Source organism: Ahaetulla prasina, chromosome 7, assembly GCF_028640845.1.
Source record: "Ahaetulla prasina isolate Xishuangbanna chromosome 7, ASM2864084v1, whole genome shotgun sequence".
In the NCBI taxonomy this organism is placed as follows: domain Eukaryota; kingdom Metazoa; phylum Chordata; class Lepidosauria; order Squamata; family Colubridae; genus Ahaetulla; species Ahaetulla prasina.
Genome location: NC_080545.1, coordinates 36,428,546 through 36,455,328, shown reverse-complemented (window position 1 = coordinate 36,455,328; position 26,783 = coordinate 36,428,546). Strand labels below are relative to the sequence as shown.

Sequence of the window (26,783 nt, the reverse complement as noted above, 5' to 3'; positions counted from 1 at the left end):
AAAACACCCATTATTGAGGGTCCATTGTCATGGGGTCCATCTTGCTTTTCTCTATCTCCAACTAAGGGATATGCTCAGGAGGGGGGTGGGCAAGAGAGTATATGTAAGCCATCTGATGTAGTTGAAGAATCATTGAGAATGCAGTCGATGTATGAGGGCCCAACAGAAATACAGGAGAGCTGCCAGTCAAGGCGAAGCCGCTGTAGACCAATGTATCTGAATGATTATGTGTGTGGTGTACAAAGTTTCCTCGAGGAAGGGGGAAGGGGTGTTATGTCCACACAGGCGTTAGCAGAGGCTTTTCCTCTGCCACGCATGTGTGGTACATATTTTAAAGCTATTGGTTAAAGGCTGACAGTTTCCCTTTAAAAGGAGCTGTTATCCAGAAACTGGATGTTGGTTTATTCTGAGTCTTTATCTTAATAAAAACATTTGCTGCTGGAAGTTTGGCTCCTCGCCTGTGTCCCACTATAAGTCCCTTCATGCAAATTCTGAGAGAGATCTGTTGTGTTTGCAATGAATGATTTATTTGGTGGAGGAGACTTTTCTGGCTTCCAAGGAATCTTTAACATTTGTAAGTTCCCTTCTCTTTGCTTTATCAGAAGATAGTGAGTTATTCTTAGAAAGCTGCGGCTTTTTCTCAAGTTCTTTAGCAATTATTTTTGCTCTTGCTTTTTATTAGCATACTTGCCCAGAGTGGGAGATTTGACTATGTCTGCTACAAAGGCTTTTGTGGTCCTTGTTTTTGAAGAAAAACAGCTATATCTCTTTTCAATGTCTCCAATTCATGTTTTATGGCTGTAAGCTGCTCAAATATTTGCACTATGAGGATGCATTGTTTTGCCATAAACTCAGTTGAATTTTCCCATGGTAGCCTCTCTGTGTTTTGATCTTATTATTTTTGGGCTTCATTTCAACTCTCCTGGAACAGGTACCCGGGTTGGTTTCTTGTAATGGTGACTGGCTACCATTTTGCTTTTCTGCAAGAAATGAGGAACTGTCTAATAGTTTGCCAGCTCTGGAGGTCCCATTCTAGTGCTTGAAATTTGTTAGAGGTGGGTGGAGAATTTATTTTACTTACAGTTCTCTTTCATGAGAAGTGCTCCTCAATTCTTGGTTGTTTTGCAGAATTCAAAGGAGGGAGATGTCCCAGGCTAGCACTATGCGTTTCTTTCTTTTCCCCATAACTATCAGTTCCAGGCAAAATCCGTTATCTGTGTATTTGTCTTCACCATCATCCCATCCAAACAAATTTAGTTAAGTAAAAAAATGTCCAGTAAAACTATTAAAAAGCTAATTTCAAAGTATGTTTAAATGTTACACATAATTTTATTAAAGTGCTGTACTTACTGTAGTTTTAAATCTGTAAATGTTCTAATAGTATTAGCCTAGCATTGTCATGCATGTTAACATTTGTATTAAAAAAATCCATACTTACCCGTAAGAAAAATGGAAACTTCTTCCCATAAAATCCAACTCTGAAAAACTCAGGCTCCAAACGTTGCTGATCCATAATTTTATCATATAAAGAAGCTTCCATCAACTGTGTGGATTTAGATAAATAAACAAATGAGAAAGAAGAACATTTTGTATACTTTTGTGTACTAATCAAAAGAGAAAAACAAGAAATATCATTCAACTGTGATCTCCTACAGATATCAAAAAAATGGTTTCAATCCAATGGTTATATAAAAATGGTACTAGAGAGAGTTTTGGATTTATCAAAAAAAAATAGCACTTGTTTGGCTCCTCCTTCATTTTTATCTCTTTTGATTTGTATTCTTTTTCAATCATACACTTAAGATATACTATGGTATTGTGGTGATTCAAAAGTTCAACTGAAGTATTCCTTCAAAGCTATTTCACAGAGTGTTATGTAAAGCATTTCATGATGCAAAGTGCTACATCATGTTACTTTAACTTTGTTCTGTTTTGCACAGCTACAGGAAAAATGAAGAAAGGGCTGCTGACCTACTCCAGACTGTTTGCCAAAAGGTTTAGTGAATCACCTAGAAGCAAATGAGTGTTGCATCCTCTGGTACGCCTGCCAAAGGAGGAGGAAAAAACAGTGCCATCAGTGAAATTTTTGGCAAGTGTTACAGAGCTCCAGGCTGCTTATGCAGAAACTTACAGGAAGTACTGAAGAAGATTTAAATTTACCTTCTCCAAACCATTAACTGAAATTAAATTACTTTGGCGAGCATTATAGAAGACATAGCACACACCTCCTCCAACATAGTTTGCACTAATATTTAGGAAGCTGTACCAGAAAACACATTAGTCTGTCTTTTTTGGCTTGTGTTTTGCAATGCCTGCACAAAAAAACCCTCTCTTCTATTTTTGGCAAATGACAGATAGGATGTGGTGAGCAACATTTAATCAAAGTAAACTGATTTTGTGGCTGTGGTCTTGACTTCAGATTTCCTGGTTCTACAGTCACTGGCTATCAGATCACTTGTGTATAAAGACAGGAGCCCAGTCAGTCGCTGCTCCATTGCCTATAGATTGTATAGCAAATCATCTTGCCTCTGAAAATGCCAGCCATATTTGTTGTGAAACATCATCTAGACCACGGTTACTAAATCCTGAAGCTTAACATTTACCAACAGAGATCAGCCTTGAAAGCCTACACTCATGTAACCCTAGATTCACTTGCACAATCCTAGTTTGTTTATTCATTACATTTTAAAAACTACCCAATAGCTGAAACTCATACAATAAATAGTTATTGATACTATACCTTAAAACAAAAGTCACTATTACACTTACATTCTTAGTTTCACCCACAGAAGATGAATAAATTTTGTATCTCTGTTTGATTATCAAGTATCTGATTCAGCTGGAACTGACAACCCAAAATTAATAAGCTAGGCACATTAGGCATCACACAATATTTTTGTCTTTTTAGGTTATTAGGTTATTTATTTATTTTTGTTTTTCTCTACTATTGATTCAAGGGATGATCTTAAATTCTGGGCTATCCTCACTGTAGGTAAAAATGGTAGTCTAATTGTGAAAGACTGTACTGTACTGTGTGAATAATATTTATATTTTAAAAATTCAATTTCATTACCCGCATCTTGCTGAGATTTCTGTAGTCATAATAGCTTTCATATTGCTCAGCAATCTTCCTGCATAAAATAATACCATTTTCCCAGCACTGTAGACAAATAAGAAAGAGAAATTTTCACCAGAGAGAAGAATCTGAAGGTTTTTATCTGTTCCTAACAAATTTTCAAGTGTCTCCTGTTAGCAGTTCAATCTCTACCTTAACAATCACTAATATTATCTAAAAGGAAGAGAACAGCTGCTTATGAAAATTGTCAATACATTAAATATAATTAAATTTCATTCACAGATATTCAGAATAACTGACTTGCCAGGTTCCTAGACTGTTTCATTCATGCACTACTGAATACCATTGGCAAAACTGTGCACATAGCCTTATTCAAATATTTGGTATATGTAGCATAGAAAGTCAGAAGGTACCACTAATGCTGGTTTAAATCATTGTGTTCCTTGAATTAGAGCTTATATATTGGCTTTCCTCCCTACTAGGGCCAAAATTTTAATACACTTTGTTTGATTAGTGCTTGCAACATGTTGTGTCAACAGTTCTGTCTACAATAGGTTGATTAAAATATACACATTTAAGCAGGGGAGCATAGGCTAGGTCCATATGATCAATATTTCTCACAAGACACAATTCACTGCAAGGCATAGAGTAGTTCAATTCTCCTCCACATATAGGTTTTTTAAAAATATTCATTTTAAAGCACTCCAAAAAGAGTTTAATATAAAAAAAAGTATTATTTTTCTAAAGAGCATACCATCATTAAAGAGGAATCACTTCTAAAGTACAAAGATTCTCAAGTTCCATCTCATTTTCTATGCATCACTGTGAACGTTAGGGAAGCATTTACATAAAACTGCACAATGATCCATAAACTGGGAACTGCTGACGCAGAAGACTGAGAGATAACAGGAAATGGGCAGGGGGGAGGGCATATGACATTGCATGCATAATGACATCATTTGTACAATTATATACTTGAGCAGGGGTGTCAAACTGGTGGCCTGTAGGCCAGATGCATCACACGCAGACCACACCCACCCCAGCTCCGCAAAGTCATAAAAGTCACAATATGTCATGATACATCATATGACGCAATCGAGTTTGACACCCATATACTTGAGTTATGTGATGCAAGTCTATAACTCATTTATTTGTAAAATGGTGTAATGTAGATATCATTGAGGCTTCTACCAGACCCCTATGCATGGAAAACTATATATGAAACTGGTATTCATTTATCAAGGTATTTGTAAGGCTCTACTTCTTTATGTCTTCCAGGTGAGGAGGAAGGAAGGAAAACAAAGTCAAAGATATAGTCCCACAATTTTCTTATCCTTCACACTTAAAGAGGCCACTGCATAAATTTTATAAAACAAAACTAGATCCCAAGAAGAGGCTTTTAGTTACAAAAGGGGTACAAAAACCCAATGGGCTTTTCAAACAATCTTACTGTCAGTTCCCTAAAAGTGATGCTGCCATTCAATTGGGAGAAGAGGGGCCCCTGGATTTGATTTATTAGCACTGCCTGTGTCAACGGATAACAGTCAAGGTTAATGGCCCGAGCATGCCAGAGGGATGAAATCATCTGAAGATGTGCCCCGCGTGCCACCTAGGGGGAACGTGGATGGGACAAGACTGACTGGACTACAGGGAGGAGGGCTTGGATATATATTTCTTATATGTGTATTCCGCGCCAAATACCTGAGAGCTCGCTTTCATTTTGTTTGCTTTCAGTTCTTACTCAGTAAAAGTACCTTTCTCTGCAAACAATGGAGTTGTGGTTTTTCTTTCTTGAGTGTGGAAAGGAGGCATTCCTGACATTAAGCAAGCTCTCAGGACTTCTGCCGTCCCAGAAACACACCGTGGGGGCTGAGAAAAGGATGTCTGACAAAGGCAGCGACCAGGAAGATATGGGAGTTGCTGGATCCACTCTCCCTGAGGTACAACCCAGCTGGGATGCTTTGGAATGGTTGGCTAAATTACAGCTTGAAGAAAAGTTGGAGAGACCCAGATGGTCGCTTGGAGTGGGGATGCTGCCAGAGCCGGGGGAGACCCCTCCTAGAGTGACAACTACCAGACGCCGAGGGGGAGTGCTTGCCTGGCAGGACGATCAGAAGTGTTGTGTCTCACCCGCTTTCACCGCAGCCGGGGCCTTCTTATCTGCTTCCAAATGCTGAGGAATGTCCTAGTATGCCTCCCGGCCCCAGCCCTGGCTCCATGCCCAGACAGGCTGAGGAGGAAGAAGTACCTCCAGCCCCCAGCTCTGGCTCCATGCCCAGGCAAACGGAGTAAATAGACCCCTCCCCCACAGCATGTGAGCCTGAGGAAGGTCAATTGCCAACAGCTGCAGACTGGAGTGACCCTCGCTTCAGAAGAATTGATAGGCGGCGGCAACAGAAGGAAGGGAGGGGCAGGCCTGGATAAGTGCTGAGTCATGGAGCCACACCCCATGGCCTATATAAAGGATCTGCTTTCTGGCATTCTCTGAGTCAGGCAAAGTCTAACATATCTTGCTGAAGTCACTTTCTGGTCTCCTGCCTGCCTTGAGAACTTTGCTAGGACTTTGGCAGAGCTGCAGAGGCACGCCTGATTCGGATTTCCCTGACCCGGCCGTCAGCGGAGGAGTGGGACACGACAAGAAGGAAGACCTCCGGATCGCCAAAGTGGTAAAGCTACTGAGAGAGGCTTGTGAGAATAGAAGAGTTTGTGAAAGGTATGAATTGCCTGACCAGGGATTGTCTGTCAGGGGAAGAGATGAACGTACCCAGGAGGGAGCTGAAACTTCTATATGCTTGGAAGAAACAGCTGGATCCCGGGAAGACACAGCCCAGACCCCGGGGATCCTAGCATCCACTGCAGGCCAGCACCCCCGCCCCGCTGGGCAGCCATTGCCACAAAGGCAGAAAAAACTCAAAATCCTGCCTTTACCTGGAAAATATGGAGGGGATCCCAAAGGACTGGGGTGCTTCCTAACCCAAATATAGAACTATATGCAAGACTGGGGAGAGGATTTTGTTTCCGACGCAGCCTGTGTGAGATGCATGACCAGAGCTCTAGAGGGGGTGGTGTCAGATTGGATGATGGGCCTTCACAACAAAAATTCCCCCGTGCTAAGAAATTACAACCAGTTTATGGCAGCCCTTGGAGCACGGTTCAAGGACCCCCTGGCAGAATGAAGGGCCAGAATCTGGATGAAATCCATCCAACAGGGGCGGAGATCAGTGGTAGAGTATACCCAGGAGTTTCGCAAGCTAGTGCCTTACATGAGAGGGTGGTCAGAAGTAGCTCTGCTGGAAAACTACAAAGATGGCCTCAATGAAGATGTCTATAAGGATTGCCGTTTGTGTGTGTGGGGGGGGGCGCATGATCTGCAGGGCTGGTATGTGCTGGCTGCGGATGTGGAGATTGATTTGGCCAGCACCTGGAAGGGGAGGAAATAATTCCTAAAGAATACTGGGACCTTCGAGAGGTGTTTAGTGAAAAAGCCTCTGACATGCTGCCTCCCCATAGGCCTACAGACTGTAGCATAGAAATCCTTCCGGGGGTAAAGCTTCTAAAGCCAAAAATCTATACCATGACCCCCAGGGAGCTGGAGGAGCTACAGAACTTTATTGATAACAACCTAAAACATGGCTTCATCCAACTGGCTAGGCCACGAGTAGCCACCCCTCTCATGTTTAGAGAAAAGAAGGATGGGTCATTTCGCCTGGTGGTGGACTATAAAAATCTGAACGCCATATGCATGGAGAATGTTTACCCGTTGCCATTCATGAAAGACATGTTAGCACATCTGTCCGAAGGGAAGATATTTACTAAATTGGACTGCGGGAGGCTTACTATAGACTGCATATTAAGGAAGGGGATGAATGGAAAACTGCTTTCTACTGCCCCCTGGGTTGTTTCCAGTTCCGAATGCTCCCTTTCAGATTACAAGGGCCCCCTGCAGTTTTCATGCAGCTGATCAACGAAGTACTCCATGAGCACCTGTTCAAAGGGGTTCTCGTCTACCTAGATGACATTCTTATTTACTTGGAGACCATGGATGAACATGTGAAACTAGTGAGAGTGGTCCTCAAAAAACTTAGAGCCGCTGAACTGTATGCTAAGTTGTCCAAATGTGATTTCCACCAGACCAAAATTGACTATTTGGGGTACCACATATCGCCAGAAAGACTAGAAACGGATCCAGAGAAACTCCAGGCGGTACTGGAATGGGCACTTCCGCGTACCCGCAAACAGTTACAGAGTTTCCTGGGTTTTGCTAATTTCTACCGACAATTCATCCCATCATTCACAAAAATTGCCTTATCAATTAAAAACCTTCTGAAAACAAAGGGGGAGATGAAGCCAAAGCTGTCCCGGTCTCTCGAATGGACTATGGAATGTCAGGCCACTTTTGAAAAGCTGAAATGCCTGTTTGATGCTGAACCAGTCCTTAAGCACCTGGACATGGAGGCCCCATTTGTCGTTCAGGCGGACACCAATGATGTTGCTGTCGGAGTGGTCCTGCTTCAAGCAAATGCCAAAGGGAAGCTAAAACTGTGCGCATATACCTCTCAGAAATTGTCAGACACTGAAAGACAATGGGCCAGCTGGGAGAAGGAGGCTTCTGCTGTTCGCTGGGCTTTGTGGAGACAGTTTCTGGAAGGGGCCAAGCACCCTTTTGAGGTGTGGATGATCACAAAAATTTAGAAGCTTTAAAAACACCCAGAAAACTATTACCAAAGCAAGCCTGCTAGGCGCAACACTTTAACCATTTTAATTTCTCATTATGCTACCTCCTAGGAGGAAAGAATTTTTTGGCGGATGCCCTTTTAAGATTACCTCAATACAATAGTGCTTGGACGGAGGTGATTCATCCCATTGTTCCTGCGAATCAGCTGGCAACCTCAGCGGTCACCTGAAGCCAAGCAAAAACAGACTCACCCATACCTGGTGATTTGACTGAATTATTAAAAGAAGCACTAAAAACTGATGTTTGGTTTTTAGCCCACTCAAATGAGTGTACCGTTCAGGATGATCTCACCCCCGTGGGTGCAAAACTGTATGTCCCTGCCAGCTTGAGGGGGATGATTTTGCAACATTGTTATGATGCTAAAGTGGCTGGACATTTCAGATTTGTAAAAACATTGCATTTACTGAAAAGACAATTCTGGTGGCTAGCTTTAAAGAAAGACATAGAAGCCTATGTAGCGAGCGGCGAGCTGTGTGTGCAGCAGCAAAGAAACCTCCGGGGAAGCCCTCAGGGCTACTTCAGAGTGTGGCTAGACTGAGAGCTCCTTGGAGGGAAAAATCCATGGATTTCATTGTTGAATTGCCCGAGAGTGGGGGAAATACAGTGATTCGGGTGGTTACGGACTTGTTCTCCAAACAAGTACACTTTATTCCATGTCCCAAAATTCCCTCAGCCAAAAACTTAGTTAAACTGTTTGTCCAACATGTGTAAAGGCTACACGGAGCCCTTGAGCGAATAATCTCTGACCGAGGGATCCAGTTTACCTCCCAATTCTGGAAGGAGTTCCAGAAGTTATTAGGCTCCGCCCAAGGATTAAGCTCTGCCCATCATCCTCAGACTAATGGGGCTTGTGAAAGAACCAATTCAGTACTGGAACAATATCTCAGGAGTTACATAAATTATCAACAAGATAATTGGGTGGACTTGCTGCCTTTCGCAGAGGTCACTTATAACAATTCTATCCATATCAGTACTGGATTCACCCCCTTCAAGGTTGCCTCTGGGCAGGACTTTGTACCAATCCTGGAACTATCTGGAGAGAAACCACCCGTACCTTCGTTAGCTGATTGAGTTGAACAAGTACGAAGTACTTGGGTGGTGACACACAAGGCCTTAGATGAAGTGCCCTGCTCTCATAAAAACATGCTGATAAAAAAGGAACTTGGGCTAGGAACTACCAAGTAGGAGATAAAGTGTTCTTATCTACCAAGTACTTACAAACTACCCAAATGTCTAAGAAACTTGGCACTAAGTATGTGGTGCCTTTCCCCATTGTACGAGTAGTACAATTAAAATTACCAAAGACTTTGCGGAGAATCCACCTAATCTTTCATGTGAGCTTACTGAAGCCTGAAAATAATTCCTCCCTCCATCGGGAACCCCCCCCCTCCTGTTCCAATACTCATAGAAGGGGAGCAACATTTGGAAGTTAAAGAAATCTTGGACTCTAGAAAGCATAGGGGTAAAGTGCAGTACCTAGTGGCTTGGAAACATTTCCCTTTAGCTCAGGCTGAATGGGTCAATAAACAGGATGTAAGAGCTCCTAAACAACTGGAATTATTCTATTCTAAATACCCTGATAAACCTTAACTTAATTTGTGATTTTCTTTTCTAGGACTAACGTCCTTTCTGCAGGAGGGCTGAATGTCAGTCTCCGCTCTCTACAAGATTATTGTTTTATTGCTTTGAGTAGTCAGTCTCCTGATTTATGCATTTACTACTTTGCTTGCTATGGCTGTAATGGTAATGGGGGGTGGGGGGAAGGAGTGCTGGAGGAGAAAGTTTTCTTCAAATGTGTATGGCAGTTGGAAGGCAGGCTGATAACAGTCAAGGTTAATGGCCAGAGCATGCCAGAGGGATGAAATCATCTGAAGATGCGCCCCATGTGCCACCTAGGGGGAATGTGGATTGGAGCCGCCAATCAAGCAGATGGCACAGCAGCAGTGACAGAGGACCCAGCAAACCCTCTCCCCCAGGCAGCATGTGCACTGGCGCCAATTCCAAACCAGCCCCAAGCCCCGCAACTGGAAAGAAAAACTCCCTCCCTTGGGGTGAAGTTTGATGGAGATCTGCAACAATTAGGATTCTTTGTGGCACACGTGCTCACCTATATGCAAGAGTACGGGCGTGATTTCCAAACCCAAGGATCCCGAGTGCAAGTTGTTACACTAGCCCTGGAGGGAGCTGCTGCCAGATACTGCATGACGCCAACGCACCAGAACTGCGGGACTTTGACTGTTTCATGATGGCCCTGTGATGACATTTTGAGGACCCCCTCACAGATCACAAAGCACGCGACCACATTAAGGTGGTGAAGCAGGGGCGACAGCTGGTGGCAGAGTATACTGAAGAATTCCAGGACCTCATGTGTCATGTGAACTGGCCAGAGGACATTGTGGTAAGCTGTTTCAAGGATGGGCTGAGTGATAATCTATACAATGCCTCCGTGGCCTGAGGCATATTGAATCACCTAGATGAGTGATAACCTCACCACCGAAGAAGTCGAGATTGATATGGCCAGAAACCAGTACTGAGCGGAGCGAGTGTGAAAGAAATCCCTACCCCAATGGAAGCAAGAGCCCCTCAAACTGCAAACCACATTTTCTCTGAAATCCTCAACCTGTTTCAAGTGTGGAAAGGAGGGGTACCAAGCTGCAGAGTATTGTTCTCAAAAACCCGCCCGGAAACCAGAAAGCCCATTGGGGGAAAACTTGCAAAAGCTGGCCAGCACAGGAAGAAGACTGCCCTGAAAAGCAGGGAGATTGTAGAGTTTCCATCCCCCATCTCTTTGGGGAGGAAAGTCCAGCATCACAGCAGGAGGAATCACACTCATTCGGAAGCGATCCAGAGGATGAATCATTGGTAAGCAAGCCAATTAAACCACTTAACCTCCCCATAAGACTATTTATCCCGAACCGGGACAGGGAGATAAATATCAACACTTTAGTGGACTCAGGATGCACCCACTACTTGATCAGCCCAACCCTAGTAGGGAAGTTGAGGATTAACGTAAGAAAGCTGAAAACCCTCATCGCTTTTTGCCAACTAGATGGGTCAATAGCATGGGGGAGCCAGCTTCTTTTGCCACTAAGCCTCTACAAATAGGCATTGGGAGCCATGAGGAAATACTTACATTTATAGTGGCACCTGGCATGGAATGGCTGTTAGTCTTGGGCCTTGCATGGCTGAAAAAATGGAACCCCAAAATTAATTGGAAGCAAGGCATCATAAAATTTCAGATGCACGTGACTTTTGCTGAGAATCCACATAAAGAAACTGAGGGGGCAAAGCACCGAGAAACAGCCATGTCTGGTTACACCATTCCAACCAAGGGCATACCCATAGAATACAAAGATTTGGCAGAAATTTTTAGCAAAAGATCCTCAGACTAGCTCCCCCCCCCCCCCGCTGCTTCTCTGACTGTGCAATTCCACCAAGAGAAAAAATGACTATTTTGGGTACTGCATTTCACAGTAGGTCGTCGAAATGGACCCTCAAAAAGTGCAGGCTGTACTCAATTGGAAACCACCCTGCACACATAAAAAGTTACAAAGCTTCCTGGGATTTGCCAACTTTTACCGCCAGTTTATCCCCTCTTTTTCTCAGATTGCCCTCCCCATTACCAAGCTCTTAAAAATGAAGGGAGAGGGCAACCCAAAACCGAAGCAGCCTTTGAACTGGACAATGGAATGCCAAGCTGCGTTTGAAAAACTTAAACAGCTGTTCTCAGCAGAACCAATTATAAAACACCTGGACACAGAGAAACCATTCATCATACAAGCAGATGCCAGCGATGTGGCAATAGTGGTGGTCCTGCTTCAGAAAAATGAGCAAGACCAAGTACAATCATGCACTTACACATCCAAAAAGATGAATGAGACTGAGCAAAGGTGGGCCATTTGGGAGAAAAGGCTTATGCAGTTTGTTGGGCACTTTTAACTTGGAGGCATTTCCTAGAGGGGAGTAAGATCCCTTTTGAGGTCTGGACTGATCATAAAAATTTAGAAGCCCTAAAGACCCCAAGGAAACTCTCCCTGAAACAAGTACAATGGGCTCAGTACTTTAAACTATTTGATTTTACTCTCAAATACCTCCCCGGGGGAAAAAACTTTCTAGCAGATGCACTATCCAGAAAACCGCAATACAATAGTGCGAAGTCAGACATAATCAAACCTATATACAAAACAATCAACTGGCCGCTAAAGTAATCACCAGATCCCAGGCCAAAAAAGAAATATTGATAGACCATCCAAACTTTTAAACAAGCATTGGCCACCGATGGTTTTTGAACCACAATTCCAGCTGTCTGGTGAAAGATGACTTAGTTTGGGTGGGAGAAAAGTTGTATGTTCCAGCTAGCCAAAGACTACGTTTAATGGCAAGGTGCCACGATTCCAAATTAGCTGAACATTTTGGTTTTGTGAAAACTTTACACCTCATTAAAAGACAATTTTGGTGGCCATCACTAAAAAAGGACATAGAAATTCCCCATTTGTGCAGCAGCAAAAAGACATCAGGGGAAAATGCCATGACTCTTATAGCCAAACCTTCAGCGCCCTGGAGAGAGATTACTATGAATTTTATTGTAGAACTGCCAGAAAGTGTGGGGAATACTATCATTTGGGTCGTGACAGACCTGTTTTCAAAAAAGGCACATTTTATACCTTGCCAAAAGGTCACAACTGCTAAAAGTTTAGCCAAATTATTCCTAATACACATTTATTGGCTGAATAGAATAGAATAGAATTTTTATTGGCCAAGTGTGATTGGACACACAAGGAATTTGTCTTGGTGCATATGCTCTCAGTGTACATAAAAGAAAAGATATCTTCATCAAGGTACAACATTTACAACACAAATGATGGTCATAGGGTACAATTTAACACCTAATGATACAACACAATGATAAACATAGGGTACAAATAAGCAATCAGGAACAATCAATATCAATATAAATCATAAGGATTACCAGCAACAAAGTTACAGTCATACAGTAATAAGTGGAAAGAAATTGGTGATGGGAATGATGAGAAGATTAATAGTAGTGCAGATTTAGTAAATAGTTTGACATTGTTGAGGGAATTATTTGCTTAGCAGAGTGATGGCCTTCGGGAAAAAACTGTTCTTGTGTCTAGTTGTTCTGGTGTGCAGTGCTCTATAGCGTTGTTTGAGGGTAGGAGTTGAAACAGTTTATGTCCAGGATGTGAGGGATCTGTAAATATTTTCACGGCCCTCTTCTTGACTCGTGCAGTATACAGGTCCTCAATGGAAGGCAGGTTGGTAGCAATTATTTTTTCTGCAGTTCTAATTATCCTCTGAAGTCTGTGTCTTTCTTGTTGGGTTGCAGAACCAAACCAGACAGTTATAGAGATGCAAATGACAGACTCAATAATTCCTCTGTAGAACTGGATCAGCAGCTCCTTGGGCAGTTTGAGCTTTCTGAGTTGGCGCAGAAAGACCATTCTTTGTTGTCCTTTTTTGATGATGTTTTTGATGTTAGCTGTCCATTTTAGATCTTGCGATATGATAGAACCTAGAAATTTGAAGGTTTCTACTGTTGATACTGTGTTGTCTAGTATTGTGAGAGGTGGAAGTATGGAAGGGTTTCTCCTAAAGTCTACCATGGAGCTCCACAAAGAATCATCTTCAACAGAGGGGTTCAATTCACCTCCAAATTTTGGAGGGCATTTTTGGACTTACTTGGCTCTGCCCAGAGGTTGAGCTCATCACATCACATGTGTACTAATGGAAATTGTGAGAGGACGAACTTGTGCTAGAACAATATCTAAGATGTTTTATTAATTTTCAACAGGATTACTGGTCTGAACTTTTACCTTTTGCTGAAGTTGCATTTCATAACTCTGTACACTCAAGTACTGGTTTTATCCCTTTTAGAGTAGTGACAGGCCAGGATTTCAGCCCCATGCCTGAAGCACCCACAGAAGAACCTACTATCCCTTCAGTTAAGGAGTGGATGGATATTTTACAAAACACATAGCCAGTAGTTAGATTAGCTTTAAAGAAAGCTAGAGAGGCTTTTAAAATTCAAGCTGACATGAAAAGAACGGATCCCAAACCTTTCCATTTTAGAGATAGAGTATACTTATCTACAAAATTCCTGAAATCATTACAGCCATCCAAGAAACTAGGGCCAAATTTCATTGGACCTTTCCCTATCACTAGGGTCATCAATCCAATAACAGTTGAACTACTTCCAAAGACACTCAGGCAAGTCCACCCCATATTTCATATTAGTTTACTCAAATGAGAGGTTATCTTGTTACTCAGACCACCTGCATCTACACCACCTATTCCCATCATAATAGAAGGTGAACAACACTTTGAAATCAAGGAAATCCTTGACTCTAAGATCCACAGAGGGAAAATCCAATACTTAGTCACTTGGAAACATTTACCCTCATCCCAAAACGAATGGGTCACTAAACACCATGTTAGGGCTAACTACCCTAACTACCCTAACTGAGCCCTAACTACCTTACTGAGAAAATTCCACTCCCAATACCCTAACAAACCTTGTTAATATATTATAATGGTTTTTTTTTTGTTTATATCTTTTTACAGGTGGATCCTTTCTTTTTCTAAGGAAGCAGCATGTCAGATCCCTAAAAGTGATACTGCCATTCAACTGGGAGAAGGGGGGTCCTGGATTCGATTTATCAGCATTGCCTCTGTCAACGGATATTTTACAACCTAGATCCTGGTGCTGAAGTGCCCTGAGATCTCCTTACCTTCGGGAAATGTTTATGACAGCCATGTTGAGGTCCGCTGGTGATCTGCAGAGCTGGCAGCACAGTGAGACAGTGAGGAGGTTGGGGAGGAACATGGGCCAGTCCTGGAGTCTGGGGAAGACTCAGACGAGGGCTATGTGTCAGAGGCAGAGATGGGGCCAGAGCCATCTGGGAGCTATGTGCAGACTCTAGAGCCTCCAGAGTCGGACATCAGTGAGGCAGGAGAGCAGGGGGAGCCTGTTTCCACTACGCGCATGCACAGAGCTGCCAGAAGGCAATAACAGTTAAAACAAAAGGGATGACTCAGGAATAGGGTTTGGAGATGATTGGCCCCTCCCATAAGACATAAAGGAGGAGCAAAGGCATGTGGGCCTTTGCAGGAAGCAACGTTGTTTGTGCTGGCTGGTTTCACTTCTGCAGCTCCATTTCAACTCTGTATTCTGTGTGGCCTTGCAAAGTTAATTGCCAATTAGGTCTTGGCAGCATGTCAAGGAAGATAAAGGTGGGTGCTTATCAGCCTTATCCCGAAGGACTGTGGCAAAATTCTGTCAGACTCTTTACAACTATTTTGGACTCATCTGTGAATGAACAGAATTCAAAATCATTGAAATAAAAAGAGGATTCATTGTGTACTTTTACTGTAACAGGAAGCCTAGGTCTTTAATTCTACTTATCTTGCCTAATGGTATTCAGACGTTGCTTTGAATCCATTGCTGTCACTTCTGCTTAATAAAAGGTTCTTTTTGAAATACTCCATTTCAAGAGTTTTCACTTTCTTAAGCTAAAGGAAGAGGCAATCCTTACACTTACTATGAATTGCTTGTATAAGACTGTTTAGTTTCCAAAGTAATTCCAAATAAAATTGTACATACTGGCATCAATTTTGCTCATCAAGAAACAAAAAGCCCAAACCCCTTGCAGAAATAATATGTCACTCCTTCTATCCTAATTCATTAGGAGCTTAGAATACAGCAAAAATTAAACAACCAATAGAAATATATTAAATCCATTGTCAGCGTTCCAGAAACCTCCCTCCCCAAGTAAAAACTCTGAAGCAGGCATCTTTCAAAGTTCTTTTACTAGGATAGGTAAACTGACACATCTGGGAAAATCCAAATCTGAAGAGATCCGGGTTTTCCCTCAGTAATCAAAACTTCAAACCCAACTCCTAATTCCTCTGCCGATCACATGCTCCAATCGCCAACCGTCCCATCTCGATACATCACTCCGACCACTCCTTCTCCAGCTGCAGGACCAGTCTGACCTTGACCAGCAGGAAAAATGTTGTTGTGTCTAATCTACTAAATCCTCCCTCCTACTTTCCCACACATGAGAAAGTGGCAGTAGGGAAGCTTCTGGCCTAGTATGGCTTCCAAAGCTGACACCCATAATCAAAACCTCATATTTTAACATTACAATTGAACATAATTTTTTTTAGCTAAAATAATAAAAACTGAAATATACTTGGTTTTTATTGATGTAGACCCTGTCATTTTAAGAACATCATAGAATTAAAAAATATACAATACAGCTCATAAATCAGGGGTGAAATGCTCCTGGATAGGACCGGATCATGCGATCCGGTAGCGATCGTGGTCGGTAGTTTGGTGATCCGGTAGTGATGTGTTTTTTTACCTTCTGTGCACATGCACAGAAGGTCTGTGCGTGCATGGCACATGCACTTCCAAACTAGTAAGAAGGTAAGTAGATTTCACCCCTGTCATAAATCAATACAAGAGGGCACAGTGGGTACAAATGTTGGATCAAAGATGAATCATCCTTGATTTAAAAAAACATTATAACAATTTGAACTACTTGAACCCATCTGAAAGATATATATTAAATGAAATATGGGAAATTTTCCCTAAACAGCCAACTTCAGATTTCATATGAGTATCTGCAATTTGCATATCAAATATGCTGTACCTCAAGCAATATTAATAATTAATATTCAAAAGAAGGCAGTAGCAAATAAGAAAAATAGCAGCCAAAACTTTCTTACTTTTCCCCTGTCAAAATTCTGGATGATCGTGAGATGAAGACATTCTTTGCGCTGCCATTCTGTCTGCATAGGGTAGCTAAGGAATTCCCGCAATGGTCTGTCTGACCATTCCAACAGTTCATCATACAGCAACATTGTATAAGCAGCCTCTATCAAATTTTACAAATAAACATGAAACAATTTTAATGTATATTTACAGTAACAGAAAAATATGCATTCCATAAATAATTGATAGGTTACTAGATAATTTGCTCCTTGATGTTAAGACTGCAACTGCATTTAGATGTTAGGATAAAGTAAAGAGAATGAAACAAGCTTTGTCTAGTCAGGTTTCTCTCCTTTTCTTCTTTTCTGCAGGAGACCAGATGCTTTTGCTTCTGATTTTATTTAACGTGCTCCGGCCCCTCAGTCCTTACTCGTTCCCCGGATGGTCAGGATCCTCAGAGCCTGGGTCTTCGGTTGATGCTGTGCAATGCCCGCTCCGTGGTTAATAAGGCTCCCTTGATTCACGATCTTATCCAGAGGGAGTCCGCGGACTTTACGGGCATTACGGAGACCTGGTTTGGCACAGAGGGGGGTGTTCCCCTGGTTGAACTGTGCCCACCAGGTTTCCGTGCATTTCATCAGCCGAGGGCCCAAGGTAGGGGTGGGGGGGTGGCGGTTGTGATTAAGGAAAGCCTAGAGCCGAGGGAGTCCACTGTTCTCAGATAGCTGGCTGTGAATCCCTCCTTGTGAAGTGGGGCCATAGGAATCAGATGGGTCTGTTGATCACGTACCTGGCTCCTTGCTGCGTGACTACAGCCCTACCTGAGCTGCTGGAGGTGCTTGCCGAGGTGGCAGTTGAGATTCCCAGACTTCTGGTCATGGGGGATTTCAACTTGCCATCGGCCGGCTTTCGTCAACGGCAGCTCAGGAGTTCCTGGCTTCCATGACGGCCATGGACATGATTCAAGTAACTGATGGCCCTACACACACGGGGGGAGGCACGCTAGACTTGATTTTTATCTCTGGACAGTGGATTAATGATCTGGAATTAGGAGATTTAGTGACAGAACCGGTGTCATGGTCAGATCATTTTCTCCTTCGCCTAGACTTTCGGACCGCCGCTAACCACTGCAGGGAGACGGAGCCAATGTGTTGGTTCCGTCCCAGGCGCCTGATGGACCCGGAGAGGTTCCAGACGGAGCTTGGGCCGTTCCCTGAGGATCTTGCCCACGGCATGACTGAAGAACTAGTAGCGGCCTGGGAGCGGGCCGCGGCTGGGGCTTTGGACCGTGTCGTGCCTTTGCGGCCTCTGACCCAGCGTAGATCTCAATTGGCTCCTTGGTTCTCTGAGGAGCTGAGGGAGATGAAACGCCGGAGAAGACGCCTAGAGAGCATCTGGAGGTCTAGCCGTTCCGAGGCTGATCGGACACTAGTGAGGTCTTTTACTAAGACCTACCTAGTGGCAATGAGGGAGGTGAAACGTTCCTACATTTCCACCCTCATTGCATCGGCAGATAACTGCCCAGCCGCCCTGTTCCGGGTGACTCGCTCCCTCCTTCGTCAGGAGGGGCGGGATGACCCCCTACAGGGACGTGGTGAGGAGTTTAACAGTTATCTATACGATAAAATCGTTCAGCTTCGGGATAGTTTAGACCAAAATTGCGATGATCCAAGTGGGATGGCGGAGGCACGTCTTGTTGAGGTTGTTTGGGATGAGTTTGAGTCTGTGACTCTCGAGGACGTGGACAGGTTGCTGGGAAGGTTACATGCAACCACATGTTTACTGGACCCGTGTCCTTCCTGGCTGGTGCTGGCTACTCAGGAAGTGACACGAGGCTGGCTCCAGGGAATTATAAATGCTTCGTTGTTGGAAGGGGTTTTCCCCGCCGCCTTGAAAGAGGCGGTGGTGAGACCCCTCCTCAAGAAGCCTTCCCTGGACCCAGCTATTTTGGGTAATTATCGTCCAGTCTCCAACCTTCGCTTTGTGGCGAAGGTTGTAGAGAGTGTGGTGGCATGGCAGCTTCCCCAGTACCTGGATGAAGCTGTCTATCTAGACCCGTTCCAGTCCGGCTTCCGGTCCGGTCACAGTACGGAGACAGCTTTGGTCGCGTTGGTGGATGACCTCTGGAGGGCCAGGGACAGGGGCTGTTCCTCTGCCCTGGTCCTATTAGATCTCTCAGCGGCGTTCGATACAATCGACCATGGTATCCTGCTGCACCGGTTGGAGGGACTGGGAGTGGGAGGCACCGTTTATCGGTGGTTCTCCTCCTATCTCTCCGACCGGTCACCGACGGTGTTGACAGGGGGGGCATAGGTCGACCGCGAGGCGCCTCACTTGTGGGGTACCTCAGGGGTCGATTCTATCGCCCCTCCTGTTCAACATCTACATGAAGCCGCTGGGTGAGGTCATCAGTGGTTTCAGGGTGAGTTATCATCTGTACGCTGATGATACGCAGCTGTACTTTTCCACCCCGGACCACCCCAACGGTTGTCAAGTGCTGTCCCGGTGTCTGGAAGCCGTACGGGTCTGGATGGGGAGAAACAGACTCAAGCTCAATCCCTCCAAGACGGAGTGGCTGTGGATGCCGGCACCCCGGTTCAGTCAGCTGCAGCTGCAGCTGGCTGGGGGGGGGCGAGTTATTGGCCCCGACGGAGAGGGTACGCAACCTGGGTGTCCTCTTGGATGGGCGGCTGTCGTTTGACGATCATTTGGCGGCCGTCTCCAAGAGGGCCTTCCACCAAGTACGCTTGGTGCGCCAGTTGCGCCCCTTCCTTGACTGGGATGCCTTATGCACGGTCACTCATGCCCTCGTCACTTCCCGCTTGGATTATTGCAATGCTCTCTACATGGGGCTGCCCTTGAAGTGCACCCGGAGGCTGCAGTTAGTCCAGAATGCAGCTGCGCGGGTAATAGTGGGAGCAACTCATTGCTCCCATGTAACACCAATCCTGCGCAGTCTGCACTGGCTTCCTGTGGTTTTCCGGGTGCGCTTTAAGATTCTGGTCACCACCTTTAAAGCGCTCCATGGCTTAGGACCCGGGTACTTACGGGACCGCCTGCTGTTACCTTTTGCCTCCCACCGACCCGTACGCTCTCACAGAGAGGGCCTTCTCAGGGTGCCGTCCGCCAAACAATGTCGGCTGGCGGCCCCCAGAGGTAGGGCCTTCTCTGTGGGAGCTCCTACGCTCTGGAACGAGCTTCCCCCTGGGTTACGTCAAGTGCCTGATCTTCGGACCTTTCGCCGTGAGCTGAAAACGCACCTATTTATTAAAGCGGGACTGGCTTAAAATTTTAGTGGGTTTATTTATATTTTAATGTTTTAAATGTTTTAAATTCGGCCACCTTATAATATGCTTGTTTTAATTTCTTTTAATGTTTATATTGTGACTTTTACATGGCTGTACACCGCCCTGAGTCCTTCGGGAGAAGGGCGGTATAAAAATTGAATAAAATAAAATAAATAAAATAAATAACTTTATTTAGTTAAATAAAAAAACAAACACTAAATCTCCTTATAGAAGGAGAACAGTTTCATTACCTGTTTTAAAACAGCTTGTTTCAAATAGACTACAGTTAAGCTTAGCCATATTTTGTAGAGCTTCAGTAATGATCAATGAAAAATAGATACAAACATTTCTGAACTACTCAAAATAGGGATAACAGGAAGAGAAAGGAAATGGGTGAGGGAGATGGGCAGTTAAAAAGTTTGATATATAAATAAATAAATAAAATATAACATGTTAAATGCAGATGGAGGATAGTATAATGGAACATAGGCCAGAATTACATGAAGGAGGGCTCTTTCCCAGCAAGAAAAGAGACAAATGTAGAAAGGTGAACTCCTCGTAGCATTACACAAGGTATATCTGGTAGTTATGCACATAGGTGCTTTAGTCTGGCAAGGTTTCTTTCTATAGGCAAGCAATAATAAGAAAACTACTCAGAAGCAACTCCTCATGTCATTCTTGGTTCCATGGGCTTAACTGGTAGGCAAATCCCCCCCCTCCAAATATTCTTTTCTGAGATAGTTGAATGCAACATTCATATTTACATATTTATTTACAGTAAGGATTCGTAAAAGTAATATTATAGCCATCTTTTACACAACATTTATGCTTCTGGGATGGCACCACATGGCCTCCACAGTATAGGGAGGTCAAGGAGCACAGCAAAGAACCAGAGATCATGTTTGGGAAGAAGAGCTGGGCACTCTACCCCCTCAGCCTCTCTATATAATAGCAGCCCTTTGGCACCATCCAAGAAGTGGATGCTATTCCTGAGCAGCCACAGTTCATTACAATTACTTCCAAAATTGGCACTCACTTCTAGAATAGCACCAAATGGCTTCTGTGTAAAAAGGCCTTGCAGTAGAAAGGTTGCTTCTCAAAAGAGATCTACTGAAAAGGTAAGTGATCAAGTGAGCTGGGGAGGTGCTGCAAGTGCAGGCCTGAGCCAGAACAAGGTCTTCTAAGGTTTCCCCCTCTCTGATGCACCCATGCTCTGCTTAACAACCACAATGTGGAGAAGAGGGATTGGGGTTATTAAGCAAGACTATCACCATCATAACTTGCAACCATAATGGGCAGGCTACATTACAGTCATAAGTATCATAATGATTAACAGCAGGGGTATCAAACTGGTGGCCTGTGGGCCAGATGCATCACATGGAGGCCACGGCCACCCCAGCTCTGCGAAGGGACAAAACATCACAAAATGTCACGTGACGGCAACATGATGTTGCAAGTTTGACATCCATGATCTACAGTATCCATTGGTTGGTCTTATCCAATCAAGTTATTTTGGTACCTGAAAAATAAAACGTGCTTCTCCCACTTCCTGAGATTAATAATAGAATAAAACATTATCACCAAAATTTTCTAATAACAGAGAAGATCTAGGTAATACCGTGTTTCCCCAAAAATAAGACCGGGTCTTATATTAATTTTTGCTCCAAAAGACGCATTAGGGCTTATGATTAGGTCTTATTTTGGGGAAAATACGGTACTATATGCATCCATCTGACTGACAAGCTTAACTGGGGCTTATTTTGGGGGGTACAGCTTATATTACAAGCATCCTGAAAAATCATGCTTGGACTTATTTTCCGGGAAACAGGGTATACATTTAGACAATATATATTTTGTCCAGGTTATATGAAAAAAATATTTACCTGTAAAGTTTTGTGCTTTTAGGTGGAGATCATATAGTTTATGTATGTACCTAATGTACATCTCTTCTTTATTCAATTCTGTTTTATAGAAATTCTGGAACCGAAGCAAATTATGAAATACCGTTAGAATAGATAATATAACTATATTCTACAAATCACTCAGCTTAGCTCTGCTGCTCTCTGTTCTGAAAAGGATGTGAATGTTTTGTTCACAAATCTAAAGCAATTATTTTATATTTTAAAAATATAAAAGAAGAGCAAAGAACCAGAGATCACATTTGAGAAGGAGAGCTGGCCACTCCACCCCCTCAGCCTCTCTATATTATAGCAGCCCTTTTGCACCATCCAAAAAGTGGATGCTATTTCTGAACAGCCACAATTCATTGCAACTACTTCCAAAACTGGCACTCACTTTCAGAATAGTGCCACATGTCCTCTGTGCAAGAAAGGAATACATTGTATGACTGACACATGTATATAACATATATTAAACTCAGAAAGTGAATAAAAATACATGTTTAAAAATTTCAGAAGTTTTATCCAAATCCTAATTGATAAATAGGCCACTTTCCTAAGCTTAGGCATTACAACCTCACAACATATTCCCACAAACTAGAATCACGCTAATGATATTATCAGAGGTAGTGGAGCTGTTGTTTGTTTGTTTTTTTCTTTGCTTGTCAGCATTTTTAAAGTGTAGAATTGGGAACAGAATAGCCTATGGAAGGAAGGAAAGAAAAAACCTTCTCTTTCAAAATCATGCCATCTAAATTCAGGAGCAGAATGGCTATTTGAACGAGAGGCAGACAGATTGTCAGATGCCTATCACTCCCTTGACCAATTTTTTAAAAGCAAAACCAATATTTAGGTTCAAAAAATGTGCCAAATGATTGGGAATTCAAGGGACAATAATTTGTCCAGCTTTGTGACAATTTTACTGCAGTTTTAGACTAAAGCCAATGTTCCAGCTTTAAGCAAATTGAATGCTCTTGCAATAGACAACCTATATAGATTTTTGGGGAATTTTTGTAACAAAAAACTTCTGCTGATCTTAGAAACAGGTATACCATCACCATACCATGTGATGATAGATTTATTTCCATCTCTCTGTGAGGTATAACTTTTCTAGTAAGTCCTAGTAAGGAGATGGATTTTTCAAATAAGAATCATAATGTAACTAGGATGATGTCAGATCCATGTATCTGCCATTCTTCGGTAGAAGAAGGGGTGGGATTTGGATTTGTCACATTTAATTCTCTTTCCTATATTTCCCAAGTATCCTATTTCTTGCCTGGTCTTTTTGTATAACCTTTAACCAGAGGTGGGTTCTAAATTTTTTTACTACCGGTTCTGTGAGTGTGGCTGGGGCGGGGAGATGACTGAGTGGGCATGGCCAACTTGATATCACTCAGGCACTCACATGACCCCCCACCAAGCCACAGCCACTGAAACAATGGCAAAATTTGTTGGGACTTTTTGACACTCCAGCCCCATATCCAGGGCAGGATGTGGTGGGGTGGCAGTGATCATCTTGGCTTTCCCTCCGTTGCCCTTCCTGGCCGAAAAGCACCCCTTCTCATCTCTGACGGGCCTTCCCTATGGTTGCAGCCAGAGCGGGCAGGCCAGGGGCGATGGCAATGGCAGTGTCCAGCACTTGGGGAGGGCAAGGTTAGCACGCTCCCAGCCGCATCCTGCGCGGCCTCCACCGGCTCAGGGCAGCAGCTTCAGCTGCAGCCATGAGCCAGGAAACTGCGGGGAGCCTCCTCCATGTTGCACTCCCCCTCCCAGCCTTCACCTGCACCTCCACACCGTTTTTGGGTGCCCAGTTTACTGGGCTGCCCCCATCTCTGTCGCGGCTCCAACAGCGGCAGGTTTGAGAGACGCTGGCAGCATGGAGGCCTGGGCGAAGGTTGGAAGAGAGGTGCAACACACAGGAGGCTCCGTGCAGTTCCTCAGCTCGTCTGGGCTGCAGCTGAGTTCTCTGCCCTGAGCTGGCAGATCGAGGCACCCCTCCCCAGCCAGATCCTTTTGGATTTGACTTGGAGGAAAGCGCAGCTCATGGCTGCTACATTTCACTGTGCTGCACTAATGAAGAGGAAGAAACAGCCAGTGGAGAGCACAGAGCTGCTCCAGTCCATGTGTTCTCCAGGTCAGCAGCTGTTTCTCTCCATCACTCTTTATGGGAAAGCGTTTGGCGCAGCACAGCGAAATTTAACAGCCATGGGCCATGTTTTCCTCCAAGTCTCATCTGAAAAGCTCTGTGCAGAAAAAAGCTCCTGTTTCCCTCTGCCACCCACAGCATTTAGAGGAAAGCTTAGAGGAAGGGGGCAAGAGGTTAGTCCTTACAAATGAACTCTCCTGCTTGTGGATTTTTCTACTATTTCCTTTGTTTGTTTTGCATTCTGGATTAGAAGCACATTTATAACTAATTCACATATGCATGCATACCAACTAACAACTGAAATCTATGTTTGTTCTATCCTCACTTAATATCTGCTTAACAATGATTTGCATATATCAATGAGGCATCACAGAAAAACATATTTCTAAACAAAGTGCTACCCATAACTAAATTAAAACTTTGAGCATTATAGCCTTGACTCAATTTCTATCCATTACAAATAGCTGTTTTAAATAATAATGCTATTTTTAGACAAGGAATTGTGCTAAAATTATATTTTAAAAACTCTTGAAACAAAACTTTGCCTTTTTGAACTAAGCTATATAAAGAAAGAAAGATAGAAATGTAATTATAGAAGTGGATCATAAGATTTAAAGTCAAATAGAATTGTGCATTGGTATGTTATTTGTCCCTGTGATCATTCCAAAGATATTATTCTGATTTTCCCATCTCTTCAGCCTGTAATATTTACAGAAAACCCACTTTCACGCAGGATCCCTGAGAGCCACAAGCATCGTTGCAATGTATCAAATATATTCTTGTTGATAGTCAGAAAATATTACATTACATATTGTTAAATAAAATAGAATTGTAGAAGAATACTGCAAGCTAAAGCTAGCACTTTTTCCTTTTAATCTCATGAACTAAAATATTGGAATTGTCTTTCAAGGGGATAAACAGGATTGTAAGTCATGCCTATGTTCTTCTACATTAGGAAAATCTAATCAAAGGTATCTGAGATTGAAGGTAAAGTATTTACCAAATGCTGAGTCCATATTGAAAAGAATAATGAAAGAAAACAGCAGTTGGAGTCCATGCCTTAGATGAAAAAATACCCTGCAATTAAAATGTCACCAAGGATTGAGACTCTGGCAAGCTCTTGCTATTGACAACTATTTGGCTCTTTAAATAAATGGCACAAATTTGGATGTTTCTAGCCTCTTCTTGCTCTTTTTTTTTTTAAATGAACAAAGGCATTCCAGTTTAGCCACAGCATTTATGAGTCGCCAGCAATCGAATAGCTCTTAGCATAGGTTGTTCACATTGGTGAACATTGGTAGAACAATGAATATTTTGTATGTGTAGATGAGGTTTGTTACATTATAAAAATCTTCCTCATATCTATTTCAAATAAGAACAACTGATTTCAATTGGACTTACTTCCATGTAAATTTATTTATTACATATTTATAAGTTTTAAAATATTTGTTAGTTTCCAGTATAAAGTTGGTTGATTTTACAGCAAGACCCCACTCCTAAATGCCATATACCCTGGCCTGATACCTCTCATTATGATACCAATATGACACCTAAAAATCCCATGTACTTGAATAATCTAAAACTTTTATTGTTTCACTATTGTATGTTTGGCAGGTATATAAAACATAATACTTTAACTTCTTGAACTTAATATAATTTATTCTTAGGATTGTTTTTGTGTATTTTTAATATCCTATCCTATCCTATAAACTTTTACATTTAGTGGTAGAACCCAGCAAAGCACAAAATTGAACAAAATATTCATCCAGACAACAAACAGTTTATCAAACATTATCAACTTCAGGCCCAACAGTGACTTAAAATAACCTACATGGAATTAAATATAGTATATTACATTAAATTTAATTAAATTATCTAACTAAATTGAATTTAGTAAATAAGAAGTGTCTCGGTAACAGTATAACTGATGTATTTAAGGGAAAGTGTGATATAGCAGTTAGTACTGAAGTAGAACTAGGATTGGATTGGGAAAAGCAGGCTCAGATCCCAGCAGAGCCATGAAGCTCTCTGAAAAACATTAAGTTTGGCTAATAGAATAATTTCTGTTCTCATTTCCGTCCTTTAGAAAAGTCTAGTAGAATATACTAAGCTCTAACATATCCCTTCTTCCTGGATTTGCATTCCCCCCTCCCACATACTTCCAAAAACATTGACTAGGTAACTATCAATATATATTCAATGTAGCATAAATATTTTATTCTTTTAAAATAGGCTTTGAATTCACTGCTGTATATTACTTATGCAGTAGAATTTGTACTTTTAATCTGTCTGGAAAGAAGGCTGTAAAAATATGCTTTTCAACTAAACTTTGATATTTTAAATATGAAATCGCAAGATATCCAGAATCAAAGAGATACACACCAACAAGCTGACAGTACATCCAATCTTTTTGCCATCCACTTCTCCCATTTTCATGCAATCCCTGTACAAAGGAAAAAACATTTTGAATGAAATATTATGCAGAAAATCTATTTATGCACTTCAGATTAAATAATTTTATCAAGATAACTTTTATTAAGAGATTCATACACACTACAGATTCAAGTATATGTTAATACCATAAAATGTAAAATAAAATTAAAAACTAAAGGAATATGTAGCTGCATTCTTTCATCATCCGTTCTTTCCTTATATATTTCAACTTTCATTCTCTCCCTTTCTTTTGCTATTTTCTTGTCAATTTCTACACTGTACATTGTACATCAAAGCAGTAATGTGCCATTTTATATAAAGCAATATAAAGCGAACAAGGAGAACATTCATCGTCCTCTAAAACCAAGAACTATTGGCCACAAAGTAATAAACATCTGAGGGACCTCAGAGCCTGCTTTGAATTTTGACTTGCTTTCATCCCTTTTCAATAGAGAGAGGGTCCTTACATAA

The 26,783-nt window shown here is 42.5% G+C and overlaps 1 protein-coding gene across 1 annotated transcript in view; it reads right to left on the bottom strand.

Annotated features, from left to right (window-relative positions):
- The window catches only part of DOCK4 (dedicator of cytokinesis 4), a 931,895-nt gene that overhangs the window by 123,672 nt on the left and 781,440 nt on the right, over positions 1-26,783 (bottom strand). The window contains exons 34-38 of the mRNA XM_058189675.1: positions 26,262-26,322; positions 21,719-21,812; positions 16,563-16,711; positions 3,074-3,160; positions 1,439-1,543 (exon numbers count right to left, since the gene is read on the bottom strand). Coding sequence (XP_058045658.1) covers positions 1,439-1,543; positions 3,074-3,160; positions 16,563-16,711; positions 21,719-21,812; positions 26,262-26,322 — 496 coding nt within the window. The remainder of the gene's footprint in view (positions 1-1,438; positions 1,544-3,073; positions 3,161-16,562; positions 16,712-21,718; positions 21,813-26,261; positions 26,323-26,783) is intronic.